At 39.2% G+C, this 17,279-nt stretch overlaps 1 protein-coding gene across 3 annotated transcripts; it reads left to right on the top strand.

Moving 5' to 3' along the window:
* The first annotated feature begins 537 nt into the window (after positions 1-537).
* Positions 538-16,563, top strand: LOC137197039 (SMC5-SMC6 complex localization factor protein 2-like). Of its 3 annotated transcripts, none has more exons than XM_067610108.1 (21): positions 538-702; positions 1,387-1,421; positions 2,876-3,423; positions 3,571-3,819; positions 4,773-4,818; positions 6,239-7,695; positions 7,823-7,905; positions 8,000-8,113; positions 9,544-9,711; positions 10,275-10,380; positions 10,460-10,547; positions 10,660-10,801; positions 10,939-11,026; positions 11,155-11,331; positions 11,496-11,590; positions 11,731-11,818; positions 11,948-12,070; positions 12,234-12,311; positions 12,472-12,558; positions 14,238-14,306; positions 14,458-16,563. In XM_067610108.1, exons 1-21 carry the CDS (start codon positions 668-670, stop codon positions 15,385-15,387), a joined length of 4,806 nt encoding a protein of 1,601 aa, XP_067466209.1. In that variant the 5' UTR covers positions 538-667; the 3' UTR covers positions 15,388-16,563. The 3 variants fall into 3 exon arrangements, with proteins under 3 accessions (XP_067466209.1, XP_067466211.1, XP_067466210.1); XM_067610109.1 differs by having other exon boundaries at positions 542-702; positions 2,932-3,423; XM_067610110.1 differs by lacking the exon at positions 3,571-3,819.
* Positions 16,564-17,279: the final 716 nt, after the last annotated feature.

Below are 17,279 nucleotides of genomic sequence, written 5' to 3' on the forward strand. Positions count from 1 at the left end.
TATGTGTCTGTTTGTCTTGTCTGGATGAGTTTTTATTGTCTTTATTTTATTCTCTTTGGTATTTTTCCCATCTGGTGTTTGGATTTACTAAAATTAAGTCTAGCTTGTGGTCAAACTGTTTACTTGCCTCCGCTCATATTTACTTACTGAACAAATTTCGGCTGATTTCTCTAAGCTGACCAGTCCATTGTTTGTCAAGTTTTGACAAAAGTGTTATTGTCAGTTGTGAAATAATCATATTTTTAAAGAAATGTGTACCACTCTCAAACCAACCAACCAATGGGAAACATGTAAATATAAAACAAAATATAAATGTTGCTAGTTTAGTCTACAAAAATGATCAATACTGGCTCTGAACGACCACTGACTATGTCAAATCTGCCATATTTTGTAAATACCCGAAGGTGACGATAGACGAGCCATGAGAAATATCAGAAAGTAAAAATTCATCTGAAAACTTTAAGAACTTCAGCACATGTCTTCAGAAAAATCTGAATATCCCTTTAAAGTGACGTATTGGTGGACTCCAAGTTCCATAATGCATTTCGTGTGGTTACAGTTGGTCTTATGCGGTTACAGGCGGGAGAAGATCACACACTGATAAGTGGGGCTCTGAGCCCGTTATTTGCGCTGTCTGCGGTTATAGACAGGCTTCCTGATCCTCAAAATGAGAAAAGCAACAGAAAACCAAGGAGACACTCGGTAAGAGAAGCGACGGACTTTTGTTTGCGCTCCGTTGCTATGTTGTAAGAGCGTTAGGCAGCTAGCTTAACAGCGCACTTCCTGAAACAACGACTTGCTAATATTCATTTTTTGTTAAAGTTAGCCAGACACTGAGTCAGACCGTTGTGTTATATTTGCTCTGAGAGTGCCTAGCTGATTACTTTGAGTACGGTTGTCCTGAACGTGACCCTGTAACGACGTATAATGAGCTAATAACACTGCCATGTTGTTAAAACTATGTAAACATCACCCTCATAATATTGTTAGTTTCCTTGCTAACGTTAACAGCTAGCTATAAGTTAGATATTTTTTTCTGCGCTGAAAACATTTATAGTTGTGTTACTTTGTGAACGCCTCAGGTGGTAGCGACTGCTGAACAATATGATAATGTAAAAACGACATAAGCCCACGTTAAAGTTAGTCTGACGCTCCAAAACATTTGCTGCTGCGTAGCATGCTGTGATTGGTAGCCAAGCACAAACGGACTGGCAGGTGTCTTCCTCCTGTTGGCTCCTCGTAGGGCTAGTGTTAGGTATGTCAACCACAGATATGATGTCTGCTTCTTTCCCTTAATGTTGTTTGAAAACTGCACCTCTAAGTTGCATTATTGTCGTCCTGGCGACAAAACTAAGAACACTTCCCCCTTCTCTGGCTTTCTTGCAGAACACTTGCAGAATACTTCTCGCCGAGGAGTAAAGGTGGGTCAAAGTGTCAATCATGTGTCAATGTCTCGGGGAAAATAACAAAGTAGGCAGGGCACAGAAGTAGCGCCAGCCACCAGACAAAGCTGTTAAAATAGCTGCATGTGGCTGGTAGATTTGCTTCACTCACTGCTCACTGTTTTGGTCATAGTATTTATGTGTCTACAGGCTATTCCTAAAATGCCTACAGCATTTGGTTTGAATATCCTATTGTGTCTTAAAGTATTGCCAAGCCCCCTGTGTTGGTTAAATCTACCCTGAAAGCTAGTCAATCAAGTGTTGATGTCTCAGAAAATAACAACATAGGTTATTTGTTGGTTTTACATCTGAATTTTCATGCTGCACTTTAACTTACTGTGTAGGGGAAGCAGCATCATTGTCTGAATAATTTTTCTAACATAGCTGGATGTTTTTATTGGATTGACCCAACTAAAACTAAAAACTAAAACTCTGTAATACAGCAGCTCATTATTTGTAATTTTACATTTGCACATTACACGTACCGTTTATACTGTTTTTTCATACTGTGAACTTTTACACATTCCTTGTTAATATCTTGTATTATTCCATATGTCTTCTCACTTAGAATACATTTTTACTATATTTACGATATCTCACATTTTAGGCTAATTGTAAATTTTTATTTATATAGTTAGTTGTAGTTGTCATTTTTGAGGTTGTAAATTGTGCTGCTGTTGAATTGTACCACGTGTGGCTATAGGTGTTTGTTTTTTGTCCACCCCATTTATATCATTGAGCATAGGCAAAATATTAGATTTGAATATTTACTAGAGCTGCAACTATTAGTCGATCAACAGAATCGCCAATCGAAATGAATCACCAACTATTTTGATCATTTTTTTGAGTAGGTCTGCAACCAAGGATTATTTTCATTGTCGATTAATCTATCGATTAGTTGTTTGGGCCATAAAATGTCTGAAAAAGGTGATAAATGTCAATCACTATTTCCCAAAGCCCAAGATGAAGTCCTCAAATGTCTCGTTTTGTCCCAACCAACAGTCCACAACACAAAGGTGTTCACTTTACTATCATAGACAATTAAAGAAACCAGAACCAGTCGAGCTATTTGGGTGTGCCTGTGAAATCTAGAAATGGCAAACACAGAATGCAGCAACATACAGCTCAAATTCAGACAGGATCTTAGCATTGTCTTCTTCATTGAGAAAATTCACAACAGATGGACATAAAGGGATATATGCTTGTAACCCAAAGAAACAATTGAACTGTTTCTGCTAAAATAATGTAACAAGAAGAACCTCCCTGTGTCAGACGGCATTACAAAGAAAAATGTGGCATGATAAGCTGCAGCTATTAGCATCATGGGCCCTGGCTGGCTGACAAATGACATGTTCAGCCCTGTTCGCACTTTAGCATTCGATGGCACCACATATTTAAGTAAACTATAATGTCATGTTTCTTCTGTGTTTTAGTAAAAGACCTCACACTCCAGCAGAACTCCCTACCACATTTCACATCTTTCCTCCAGGAGACTGTAATGAAGCCCTCTCAGGTCCCTAACCGGCTTTCTCACCCGCCACCCAGGAGAATGGGAATATTTCCACTTCAAAGCCCTGAGCTGTGCCACACAGACAGACTGGGTCCACCGCGGCCATATCCTCATCCTGTGGGACCGATACATTCATCAGGATTTGTTCCAAACGGCCCACTTAATTTTGGGACCCGGGCAGTTAGGCCACTGTCTATGCCAAGGGACAGACTGGATCCTGCTCAACCCCCAGGGTCAAACTGTTCACCACAACTTATTCCAGTCAGCCAAACAAACATTGGTGCCTCCTATAATAAGCCACCACCCTCGCCTTCAAGGATGTTTCACCATGCACCCCCTCATTCAAGGAAGGATTTAAGCAACCACTCTCTGCCCTCCCACATCAGGAGAGATCAAGTGACAGAATCCACGGTCACCTTATCTAACTCAGGAAGGAAAAATGCAACCGTACAACAACAAGACTTAACCAAGGTATTGTTTTCTTCTTTTTTTCTTCTTCTTGTTTTGGCCATTAGTGAAACCTGAATTCGTCACTGATTTAAAAAAAAAAAAAAAAAAAATCTTGTTTATGATCTGTGCTTTAGTAAGTCATGTGATGCTGAATTCTTACTATATTAGGCTCAATCCAATGATGTAAGGAGTCCCATACAAACCATCCAGCTGCACAGGCCTCCTATGACCCTGTCAGTCACCCCCAGAAAAGTTCAGGATGTTTGCTCACTGTCACTAGCTGACTCAGAGTCCCGGAGGCCTTGTACCAGCCAGTGGCCCCAGAGGGGCTACCACCCTTCTATGAGTACCCAGTCCTCTGACAGGAGTAGAGGTTCAAGTTTACCTATGATGCACAGCCCTGTTGCCCCTTACCAGGTAAAGTGTGTTATATGTTAAATGACACATTAAGGTCATTTGGGGCTTTGGTAATAGATTTTGAGCTGTTTGTCTCTTCATAACAATGCAAGCCCATTCTCAAGCCAAGTTTGTGGAGCTGAAGCCACCTTGTATGTTGCAAGGCAGAGAAATGTCATGAAAGCCCGGTGTGTTGTTCTCAGCCTTAGTTGTAAGATTTTTAATACAAAGATACAGGTGATTTTGCTCTAAAATTAGACTGAATTGCCATTTTGTTTCACGTCATTATTCAGTGTGACATCAGTTTCATGTTAGCTGTTTTTGTGGTGGGTGTTGTTATATTGCCCCTAACCTATCAGCAGTGAGGGATGTATCCATCCTACCAACGTCACTCAATGCAGACGCTGCATTAGTGGTTGCTGGAAATGGTTAATGTAACGTTTTTCATGTGGATCAGAGAACTATGACAATTAAAGAGTCTTTAGTGCTGTAATAACAATCTGTATAGCTGCATAGATCTCATCTAGTCTTATTGCCATTTTTCTGGCTTTGCCGCAGGTAGAAGATGTCCCTGTTCTAATCCTGCCAACAAAGCTCTGATTGACCTGGTTGTTTTTCCAATAAGGGAAACAGTTGTCCATAAACACAACACCAGAACTTTTCAAGATGTTGGCAGTGATTAACAGGCCTGTAAACAGGCTGCGGCTGGTTGGCTACAAGCTGACAAATTTTAGATAAGTTCAAAATCATTTGCCTACTGTTGTGTAAGTCAGTTTACTTACTTTATATAATTGGCTTTCTCTTGTAAACATTGAAATTTGAAAATTGAACAGTTAGTTATTTTAAATCATTATAACTCATGACTCAGGTGTAGCTCAGTCAGAATATGTGATGTATAGTTACGCTGTCATTGCTGTTGAAAAGTCACAGGAGGAAACCTGCATCTGAAGGAGTCACTTTCTTTCTTCTTTTAGGACCAGTATCATAAACGAACGCCTTCAAGTGAAAAGTTCATTCCAGGTAATATTGTCTAAGTAAATTACTGCACTACTAAGGCCATATCCACACTAATAGGTTTTCGTTTTAAAAAGCAAAACTTTTGCTATGTTTACGCCAAGTGTCCACACTACTCCGGCGTTTTCCAACCCCTAAAATGGAGAGTTATGAGAAAACTCCGGGATTGCATTTTAGTCTGGACGGGCACAAATGGAGACTTTTGAAAACAATGGCGCAGAGACCCACGTTCGTTTCCTGATTGGGTCACAACTTGTCCTTCCCTGATTCGTTACGCCCCTATCACAAGACCTTTTTCCAGAAGAAAACAAATGACATCAGCCTTGACTACCAGCAGTTACTTAGTTAATTCAACAAGGATAGCAAATTACAGCTGTTGCTGACCTTGTTGTCTATGCTACATAGCAGCTGTTGTGCAGTTAAACTATTCATTTTATAATGCTACACATGCCTACATGCGCCGGAGGCAAGCTATTATTCCAAGTGTATGTGAAAATTCATGTGATATGCGTTTTTCAGGCGAGTTAGTATGGATGGAGATGATTTCTGAAATGGTGCTAAAATGCTTGTGTGGACGGAGATCGTTTTTGTTTTAAAATGAAAATGTATTAGTGTGGACGTAGCCTAAATGTATATGTAACTTTGCTTTGGTAGTTATTTGACAAATTAACATAAACTTCAAATGTAAAGCCTAAAGGTCAGTACACATTGCAATCTACAAAATGGTTTTCACAATTTCTTTTTTTTTAAATGCTTACATGGACATTCTAACAGCTTTTCCATTTTCTTACTCATAGATCTGCAGTCTGTAACCTTGCAACCTGCAGTGATAGCAAGCAGAGGGGTGTTTAGTTTGTAAAATTGATTCCATCTTGTAGTTTCAGTACTGTGAAAATGTCATTGATCTGTAGAAAATGTGAAGTTATTTTACTTGAGTGATTATAGATAGATAGATAACGCTGCGATTATCAGCTGGTCTGGCCACTCAAAAAATGTATTGACATTTCTTAACAGCAGATTATAATGAGAAGCAACGCTGCCATCTCACATTTACAAGAATAATGTATAAAAAAAAATTGAGCTTTAATAAGAATATCCACTTGAATCTTTCCTAAACCTGCCCTCAGTCCTTATTGTTTATATCATGTTTTCTCTACTACAGTGCTCACATTACTTACTTACTAGGTACTGTATGAAGGCTGTTCTGGCACTTGTACTCTTAACAAGTTGCTAAATACCTGAAAACAAAATGTGAGCTTGAACTGTTAGTTACATGCCACATATTACTCTTGGTAATAGGTTATAATGCATGGGTAAATATGTAATAAAGCACTCAGTTTTTTACATGGTAGTATAGTAAACTCTGACATTGGTTAACACTGAATGTTGGTAAAAGATATATATATTTCTGTCTTTCTGTCTCCAGTTGTGGACTTGAATAGCACATCTCAGAAGCGGCGCAGGGAGTCTGAGGCCTCTGACGACAGTGCCAAGAAACTGTGTCTTCAGGATGCAAACTCTGGCAAAGCACAAACACGTAAACCAACTGCTGGCAACTCACTCAGCTCTTCTCTGGTGCCGCCATCGAGGAATTCCTCAGGCTTGGAACCGTTGCCCAAAACCACAGATGGCCATCTGCGCACAGAACCGGCATGTGGCCAGTCAACATGCTTGGAACCATCACCAACATCCTGCACATCACTGTCACCCAAACCTTGTGTAAAAAGACAACCATCAATGGGGGCAAAGCAGGCCTATATAAATTCCAATCAGAATTATGTTGTCAAGTTAACAGATGTAAGATCACCAAAGCCAGGTGGAGAAATTTTGAGGAAAAGAGGTGAGGAAAACGATAAAAGGTGTAAATCAAGCACTTTGTTATCCTCTGAGATCCCCCAGAAGCACGCTGGTAGCTCACCTCATGTTCAGTTAGGGAGCCACCACTCCGGTCATAATCATAATAATACCTCACCCTCACCAGTCAGGACCCTGAGCAAAGTTAAGCATATGAAGGAGACTAGAAAGTCAGACAATAGCACTCCCAAGCCAGTCTCAAAATCAAACTCAGGTTCTCTGAGGCGCACGATAGAACGGAACAAAATATCCCACCCACGAAGACCTGTAGTAATAGCTGATGATATAGGTGACCTTTTCACCCCTGATCTCACGACCTATGTTGTCTGCCCTGCACCTAAGACTGCAAAACCCAAGGTGGATGGGGGACCAATGAAATCACCCTCCTCAGAAAAAAGTTGTTCATCCAGCACTGTGGCCACCTCCAGCGCCCCAGTTACTGGATCCTTGTGTCGCAAAGCTCAAAACTCCACAGGAACTGTTTCCCCACATGCAGCGGATACGACAATCCCCTTTTTATCAAGCCCACAAGTCTCCTTGCCAGCTGTGTCTTTAGAGCGGGTAAAACTTGAAACTTTACTATCCTTTTCCCCTAAAGACAGTGAACTCAGAAACAGTCCCATCACTTCTTCAAGCAGGCAGCTTAAGGATGAGAGTGTTAAAACTGATGAGAAACACAAACCACTCCTCCCCAACGATGTGAGACCATGTGCTTTAAAGACAGACACTGCTGCCTCCGAACAAACCTCGACATCTCATTATTTTCAGTCCACACTGCTGGAGAGGCAGGCAGGTGAAAGGGATAGACAGCAGATGTATAAAGAGGATCCTATAGACGTGGAGCTGGACCTAGGCCTGAGCTTTGCGTTAGATATGGATCTAACTCAGAGCTCCCATAGCAGTGACGAGGAGCAGCTGCTTTCCTTTCAGGAGATGATGGAGCGTGTTACCAAACCTCCAGATACACCAGAGAAAGGAGCCTTCTCAGAGCCTAGTACACCTGGACATGACATCCGCCAGTCAAAAACTGTAAGTTTGGTTTGCTGTTGTTATACGTGAGACAGTGATGGAGTGAGAATTGTATGGTAGCCAACTCACTGAGCTGTGTGAGCGGTAAAACTCAACTTGTATGTGTTGTCTGTTGTGTTTTCTACAGCTGCCGTTGCCATCCACCACAAAGTCGGGCATCTACAAGAATAACCTTGACCAGATGCTGAAGGAAATAAACACCAATAAGAAGTATATTATTCTGAAAATGTTACTTTTTTAATTTGAGCTACAGTAGCTGCACATGAGGGGAGTTAACTTTCTCAACATGCTTTTTTTCCATCAGAGCTAAAGAGATTGAGACAGAACTTTTAACTGCATGTAAAGAGGACCTGTTGAGGATAGCTGAATATGAGGAGGCCGAGGAGAACTGCGAGGAGGGCATCTCCACCGAACAACAGTAAGGCATTCAGGAGCACACTGACACATCCACACAGTGTTACTTCCTGTTTAATGGTTAACGTTCTTTCTCAGACAGAGAATGGGGGTGTGGTTAAAAGACTGAATCATTGTGACATCACGCTAACAACAAAAACAGTCACTTATGGGTAGACAACCAGTGGTTGATTTGAATTGTAGATATATGGGAAATCGGCAAAATTGTTTATATCTGTTGTCATTTTCAGCCATAACTGTAACATAATAACAGTTTAATGTGATAACGACAGCTTAGTAAACGGAAAGCTCTTCTTCAGGAAATATCTGAATGGTTCAGAGCATCACGACATGAACACACATCACCATAAATCTGCTGCCAAATATAGACGGTGTAGGTTTTTTCATCAGTTAGTTACTATAATAACAATAGAAAAAATTAAAGAAACTGATCTGGTGAAGCCGTTTATATGATTATATCAGACCGACACTATTTCAGCAATAATTCTAATGTATCTCACCTCGTACATGGTCACATAGTTTAGTAATTAATGTGATTAAGTGTTTGCACCATAATGTGTTTCAAGGACAAAACATGAGATGCTACTTTTATTAAAAAGAAAGTTGGAAAAGAGGCTGAAGAGCTCTGCTAACCCGATGTCTCCTTCATAAAAAGCAGGATATTAAGTTATAACTGACCAATCTGATGTGTGTAGAGGTGTGTGTGGTTATTCTGTAGCAGCCTGGTGTCGTTTTCAGGTGATTTAATGAAGATAAACACAGTGAACAGCTGTGCGTAATGGCACTATGCTCTTGCGCGGCACTTCTCAGAGGCTGTGGGTTTATCAACATATCAGCCCTGCTGTCTTTAGATGCTGCAGGGATTTAATGAACTGAAGGAGAAGCTTTTCATACAGTATAAAGCAGCTGTGGAAAGCAGATACTGTAAGAGTGACCCACATTCATTTATAGATCAATGCAGACTGATTTACTGACTTTCCTGCTTTAACCGCATTAAACGTTATTTTCTGTGCCGATTTTGGTTGGAGTGTTTAATTAAAATAAATTATTTATATTTTAAGAATTAACCCATTGTTGCAGCATGTTTGCAGAAAGTATTTAGTTTGAAACACAGGCGCCTGATACTGAATCAGTAGCCTGTGTGATGCTCACAAAAACAAAGGGATTTTATGAGGATGACGTGTGACTGCAGCGCTCTACTATAGTCATATGTCATCGTTCCGTTTTATCCACAACTTAAACTTTTGAACTTTGACCTCAAAATTAAGTTATTTGTCAAAAAATATTTGGTAAACTGTGCGACTAATCAACATTGCCAGGAAATAACTGACAATGTGAAATAAAATATGAAATATCTGAAAAATGCCAAAATATACCGGAGGGGGCTTTAACTGTAATCTGCATTTTATGTTTTTGTTGTAATTTGTTTCTTAGGGAATTCCTGCAGCGCTACTCGTTGATGTCCAGTGCAATCAAGGAGGTGCCTCCAGGAGAAGTAGTGTTCAACCTGGAGAAATTTGGCCGGATCTTCAACCAGGATACGCTGCAGCTCAGGCGATGCATGGCCAATCCACAGGGCACAGCACAGAAAACACTTCTTTGGTGAGCTGTGTTTTTGTGTATACTGTATATATATATGTGAAGGTTCAAAGCAACAAATTCTCAATAACTTAAGATTTGATTGCCATGAAATTTGACATGGATAACCATTGTCCCCAGAGAATGATTCATAAATATTTTGTTGACCCCTCTGACCTTTTGTTCAGCTCAAAGTTTCCCTTGACATTTTTGCCTCTGCAAAGCATAATATATATATCAAAATATAATTGTCAAGGTTTTTTTCCCCTTTATGCTCAACGCTAAGGCCAATATGTCAACTTTGCACGCAAAATATTTCATAATCAGCTGATTGTAACAAAATTTGCCGAGCACATTTATGCTCCCAAGGAGATGGACCCTTTTGATTTTTAATGACACTTTGGCCTCCTTCAGGACAAACTAAATATTTCGCTTCACCACTGTAAAGGTAACCCGGTTCCATCCAGTAGCTTTGTATTGTGAGATGTATTGATCATTGCAGCCACTGCTGGTCATTAGCAAAGCTTGTTTGTCTTGTGGTTTGTCTTGCTAAATAATTAATTCCCCTTATTTTTCTCCTCCATCAGGTCCAGCCCTGCTCAACTGAGGTTGCATCTGAATATCGGATTGTTCCAGGAAGCGTACGACTGTCGCTCACCCTGTCCAACTCAGGTTACCCGTTTCCTATTCAAGGTAGGCCCCACATGCACTTGCAAATAATTTGAGTCAAAATATTTGTGATGTAGTACTAAACCTTTTTCTATCTTATCAGATGATGTCAGTCCATACTGAGAGGATGGTTTCTGAAAAGATACTACAAGTTCTCTGTGATATCGCCTGCACTGCTGCTTATCAGATAGGTCAGTGTCTTCCTTTTTTTTTTTTCCCACCGCAAACTTTTTCTATTTCGTTGTTTCAAGCTGTGAAGACATACTAAAAGATGTCTTTTTTGCTGTGCGTATGTTTCCTCAGTGAAAAATGGAAGCCAGCAGTTTAATGTGTGGGTGCCCGGTTTGGCTGATGTGACGTTGGTCCTGATGAATATGGGAGTTGCATTTGTTACTCTTTTCCCTTTTGAAAGTCTGCAGCCTCCATTCACAGAGGGAGATCTACTGTAAGTGCCACACCTGTTCATAGGATCACTCAGTGTTTTCTTCAATTCCTATTTTAAAAGCTTTAGATCTGAGCTCAGAGTTATTTATTTGATGCATTTTTAATTTCATGCAGTTGAATTTCTGTGTGTTTGTGTAGGGAGGATGTCTATATCAAAAGTGAAAGTCCCTCCAACAACAAGGAGCAGGGCATTTTCCCTGAACACAACTGTAACAACATCTTGAAGGTGAGACAGGTTAGGAAACAGATGTGTGTTTGCTCTCATGTCCTTGACAAAGAAGCAGAGGAAGCAAAACTTTACATTTTTTCAAATAATTCACTGCTTGGTTGTCTCTCTTGTGTTGTTGTATGCAGTACCTGGATTACTGTATGGGCCTGTGTCCACGGGCCTACAGCGACAATGAGCTGCTGTTGCTGCTAACTGTGGTGGGCAGGATGGGCCTGGACACTCGGCTCATCCTCCAGTCCAGTGTGGAACTTTACCCTCTACAGTATAAAATTGTGAACAACATCAGGGACTGGGACACCATGGTCAGTTCTTGATTTTCAAAAATTGTTGAGAAATAATGAGAATTACAGATTAGATTATCCCGTTAGAGCACACGTTTGCATTCTAGCAGCTGTATTTCACCTTTAAAACATTATCCTGTTACCTCTTGTGAATTTAGTCACTGAGTTATTTAAAATGTCTCTAGCTACCCAGAATCTGTCTGGCTCTGACTGATCTGACAGATGACCACCACAACATGTGCCTGCTAGTTCAACTGCTGCCTGACAACACACGTGGAAAGTAAGTGTTCTTATTTTCCTTTTTTTTTTATCTGGTCTCCATTTTTTTCTCCCAATGAGTGATTGTTTTTGGATGTTTCATTTCATTGCATTGATTTTAAAATAACACATTTTAAAAAGCATTCATTTTTGTTTGTTTAGGCAACTGCGACGACATCTCAGTCTGTCCATGATCTCTAAACTGTTAGATGGAACTTGTACGTACAGACCTACAGAAAAAGAGTTTCAGGTATAACCTACAACTAGTCAGTTTCCGTTGAAATATGCAGTTGAAATATGTACATTTGTAATATGGGAATATGTTTTTTCGGCTTAAATAATCTATAGTTCTCCCCTTCTTGTTCTGTGCGGTGCTTAGCTCTTGGAACTGAGGCCGTACCTGCACCGTATGCAACCCTCCACCCTTCTCCGAGGCATGTTGAACTCCTCCAGCAGGAGTCAGAAAGAGAAAGAGGAGGACATGGCCATCCTAGATCAGCAGGTGAGCATATGGTTAATACCTTGAACTTAAATTTTTTTAAACGTTTACTCTTGTGTTTCTTACATGTAATTAAATGAAAATTTTAGCTGATTATTGTGAGGAAATAAATGTAATTTTCAGATTTTTCTGATGCAAGTTTCTTTCCATTTATTGTGTGTTTCAGGCTTACTACCTCTGCTACAGCCTCCTGACTTTGGCAAATGAAGCCTCCAATTTTCAGTTCTTCCCAGCTCGACAGAAGGTATGGCTTGTCCTAAAGTCTCTCCTGTTCTTTCTGGTTTCAGTCACTGGGTACTATTAAGTTATTTTATCATGTGGGATTTAAACATCTGAGGATGATGATATCTGTTTGCTTTGTGTTAATGTTGCTTTGCCTTTTTTTTTTTTTTTGTGGCTCTCAGGAGCAGCTGCTGTTTTTGAGCTCTGAGCTGGAAATGCATATTAAATGTGACATCAGAGAGAGTGAGAAGTGTCTTTACCGGAGTAAGGTGAGCATGATTTCAAGTTGAACTCGGGGTATTTTGTGTGTGTGTGTGTGTGTGTGTGTGTGTGTATTTTGATGTAGATCCAGGTGCAGTATGAAAACATTTTCTAAACCACAGCAGCCTTGGTGGAGGTCTGCACTTTGCTTGCTGTCAAGTTTAAACTTTGATTTGCAGCCAGGCATTAAACACATGAATCACATGAATAGACTAATGACTACAGACAGCAAAGATCAAAAGTCAAAAACATTGTAAAGCTGTAGTGGAACTATCTGACCTTCCACCTGCTTCAGCATCTTGTTAAACCAGTTTCTCAAAGCTTGTCGTCACCAACTGGTGGTCTGAGGTCATTCAGTTTAAAAAAAACTATATTGAAGTTAGTGGCAGCAGTATCCTTCAAAAGTTTATGCACATTTATCAATTTTATCACAAAAATCATTGTTAAATCTCAAGTAAAAGCTGTTTGAGTCATTCATCAGCTGCTCCTCAGAAGTAATGCCATGCAGAGAAACTATATTGCACTTATTGTGTAGATATATTATTAGATTCTTGTCATGCCATGCAGACCTGTGGTCATAACTAATGCAGTTTTATATTCAAGTACTGCGTAATTACAGCATAAGTAGTTTTGGCTCTGCAGCCTTTTAAACCCAAAGCAAACAGGTTTGTTATTAATTGGTAAAAGTTACACTGTCCACCACAAAATTTAGATCATCAATACTATTAGATGAGCCTGAAAGAGAGACCAGTCACGATATCAAAGCACCGATGCAGAGGAAGAGAAAATATATACAGGCGGGAATATTTGGGGGAATTCCCTCAGCAAGTCTTACTGATACAGGCAGTAGTTGCATGTCAGTTATTCAATTTACTATCAGATAAGAAAACCAGCAAATGTTCATATTTGAGAAGCTGGAACCAGTGGATTTATAGCATTTTTTTTAAAAAATAATTATGTAAACAATCGGTTATCATGATTGCTGATCAATTTTCAGTTGATCAACTAAGTCATTAATTGACTAATCGTTTCAGCTGTCAAAAGTCAGATGTTCTTGCACAACACTCGCTGCTGTATGTGACATTTTAGCTCTGCACTGTAGCATATTTTGATTTCGTTTATCTTACTCAAATACCTCCCAGAAACTGGGCCACAGATTGATTTACTAAAGTGAATATGTGAAAATTATTTTCATGATCTGTGTCGACACTGATGACACTGACTCATCATTGCTGACTTGGTTTCATGATGCAATAACAGGAGCCAATCACTTCGCCGGGTTCACTGCCTAGATTAGAGCTGCAACTATTGGTCGATTGACAGAAAATTAATCACTAACCATTTTGATAATCAGTTAATCCTTTTAGTCATTTTTCAAACAAAAAATAACAAACATAATCTGGTTCCTGCTTCTTAAAGGTGAGGATGTGTTGTTATTCTTCGACAACCATATCAGTCAATTTAATATCTTTAACTCTGGACTGTTGGTTGGAAAAAAATTTAGGAAATTGAGGGCATCAGCATGGGCTCTAAGAAATTGTGAATGGCATTTTTTGTTTAACATTTCGTACACAAGATTAATCAAGAATATAGATGACAGATTGATCAATAATGAAAATAATTGTTAGTTGCAGCCTGACTCTAGATGCAGTGTGGTATGTCCTCTAACTTCCTACTCTACCTCCAGGTAAAGGACCTGGTGGCCAGGATCTACACCAAGTGGCAGATGCTCCTTCAGAGGACCAGGCCTCTCCATGTACAGTAGTCACACACTCTTATATGAATACTTAATTTACACTGTTTTTTTGCCTATTAAAAAATCATAGCAGTAGTCAGTTAAAATAGACTCCAATAAAACGCAGCGATTATATGATTCTCATTTGTAATGCTGTACTTTCCTCCTGTAGGGTAAGCTGTATGATTATTGGGAGCCTCCGCCTGTGGACATATTGATCAGCAGCCAGGAAGAGCAGGAGATGGACATCAGTGATGGGGAGGGTACTGTGAATGAGGAAAATACTGCGATGGAGGAAGATGAAGAGGAGGGAACCAGTGGGGTTGAAGAGAATGAGGTTGCAATGGTTGCTGAGGAGAAGAAGGAAAAGGAGAAGGAGGGAGATGATACAATAGTTGACACAAACAAGGAGAAGGAAGGAGAGGATACAGTTGATGACACAAACAAGGAGAAGGAAGGAGAAGATACAATAGTTGACACAAACAAGGAGAGGGAGAAGAAAGGAGATGATACAGTTGATGACACAAACAAGGAGAAGGAAGGAGAAGATACAATAGTTGACACAAACAAGGAGAAGAGAGGAGATGATACAATAGATGGCACAGACAAGGAGAGGGAGAAGAAAGGAGATGACACAATAGATGACACAAACAAGGAGAAGGAGAAAAAAGGAGATGATACAGTAGACGATACAAACAAGGAGAAGGAGAAGGAAGGAGACGATACAGTAGATGTCACAAACAAGGAGAAGGAGAAGAAAGGAGATGATACAGTAGATCTCACAAACAAGGAGAAGGAAGGAGACGATACAGTAGATGTCACAAACAAGGAGAAGGAGAAGGAAGGAGACGATACAATAGATGGCACAAACAAGACAGGGAATGACATGACTCAGAATGAAAGGCTAGAAGAAATTGAGGGAGGCGATGCAATTAATGACAAGAGTATAACAGACAAAGCAGTAGAACCGGTATCTGAGGCGTTGAACCAAGAGATGCCAGAGATGGAGTGTCAAGCAACAGAAGAGCAAATAGATGCTGATAGCGTAGAACGTACCGAGGGGGAGACTGAAAATCTTATCATAACAGGAAGCAGCATGTGATTTTGTGTCATTGAGACTTTTTATTTGTTTTCAGGGCATTAATTGCCACTGCCTTAATGTTAAGCTCAATTTGCACTTTGAGTTTTGTTTTCTACAATGAATAAAGACAAATTGCAGTTGTATATTTATGAATATAACAAATTTAGAGCAGATCAGAGTTTTTTTGAGGGCTGGAGCCTCATTTATTTTTGGTTAGTGCCACACAAGTAAGAAAATACTGATTTAATATGTGTGTTTTTTGGAAAATCTTGTAGTTGTGTTCATAAAATTTTGTAATTTCTCAAAAACGGTTCATAATTTATTGATGTCAGTCAAAGCTGACTGTATGTATATGTGTAGTTATATATTATTCTGCAAATCTGCCCCCAGAAGAAACATGCTTAAATATTTTTAGCTGGACCGGCCACAGACCAGCCCTTTAACCCTGAATATCTGTCACTCAGCAGCCACACATTTCTCTGTTTACTGTCGTCTCAGGTTGTACATTTACTGCCACATCGACAACTTATTGCTGGTTCAAACCGGTGTCCAATCAGTTGCACTACTGTCTCAGATTTTGTTCAAATCCTGTCTATATCATGAATGGGCCCCAAAAGCAAGGCCTATATGCCATTATATTTTAATAAGGCCCTAGATTTGGGTAAAAGTGCAAAATTCCTAAACAAGTGGTATTTAGGGTACCACAAACCCACATCTTTGCACCAATATGATATTGGTCATTATTCTTTCTTCAAATACAATCTTTATTTAATTGTATTTGAAGAAAAAATAATGGAGGTGTTCTTGTTTGCCTGGCCTGTATAATTATAGGAGAAACACTGCAATATGTTTAGAAGAACTTATCAGTTCAGAAATAGGAGCTAAGTGTCCCAGTAAGATATGACAGTTGACAGTTGAGCCATTGTTAATTTTATTATTCACACCTGTACATGTCCTGCTATGACATGCTGAAAATATCCTCTCTGAAAAAGGCCTATTTAATTAACTTTGTTAAAAGATTTACAGATGCATGTTATCTTGTTAAAAGTCTTGATCAAGACTGTTTGTTGATTTATTGTCATAATTTTATTGGGTGCATTTTGTTAAATTTCCCTTTTGGGGAAATATTTTTTTAATGATTAAAAATACTTTTTTATAGCTGTTGCCAAATACAAAAAATAAATTTTGTTTACGTTTTACCAGAACTCTTCATTGCCTTTTATAAGACATCTCAGGTAAAATGTAAAAGTAGTAAATGGTCTACAGCAGACCTACCAATATTAATATATCAATAATCTAGATAATATAAAGCGACACAGCTAATGTATTTATGAAAGCATTCACAACTTTGAAAATCACTTAAGCCAAATACAAGTCCAAAAAATGCTACAGAATTTGTAAGGATTGGTTTAAAATTTTAAGTCATACTTTGGGTTAGCATAGATACACGACACATTTGATGTTTTTCATTTACATGAAATTTTAACCCTCCCTACCGAACTGGATTTTGCTCTGCACATACAGCTTGTGTGCTGTATATCTTTGTCAACTTGTGAGTCCAAGATTGTCACATTTTCTTGCACTAATTTTGCTATTTTGTCACAAGGAATTACTGCCTTTAAATAAATAGTAGAATTAAAAAGGAGAATAGTAAAACTAGGGGTAATTCTTAAGCAACATTTTTAGCACAAACCATTAATAATTCCTCATAAAATCACTACTGATTAATTGTACTCCTTGTAACCATCATGTGGTTTGAGCTGATTTTCAGACATGAGAACATGAATCCAAGGAAATGTGAAATGTTAGTTATGGACTTCAGTGGGTTTGTATCAAGTGTGGGTGTTCATTCTTCATGGTAATTATGGTCCAGACTTACTGGATTCAATGGTGTACGGATGTGATGTGATACA

This window comes from Thunnus thynnus, chromosome 14, assembly GCF_963924715.1.
Source record: "Thunnus thynnus chromosome 14, fThuThy2.1, whole genome shotgun sequence".
Lineage (NCBI taxonomy): Eukaryota > Metazoa > Chordata > Actinopteri > Scombriformes > Scombridae > Thunnus > Thunnus thynnus.

What these genes read in the sequence shown, in the direction of transcription:
- LOC137197039 (XM_067610108.1), top strand. Translation starts at nt 668, where the DNA reads ATGAGAAAAGCAACAGAAAACCAAGGAGACACTCG. An exon ending in GAAAACCAAGGAGACACTCG is followed by an intron (nt 703 to 1,386) that starts GTAAGAGAAGCG and finishes GCTTTCTTGCAG; the next exon opens with AACACTTGCAGAATACTTCT. An exon ending in TTACCCGTTTCCTATTCAAG is followed by an intron (nt 10,381 to 10,459) that starts GTAGGCCCCACA and finishes CTATCTTATCAG; the next exon opens with ATGATGTCAGTCCATACTGA.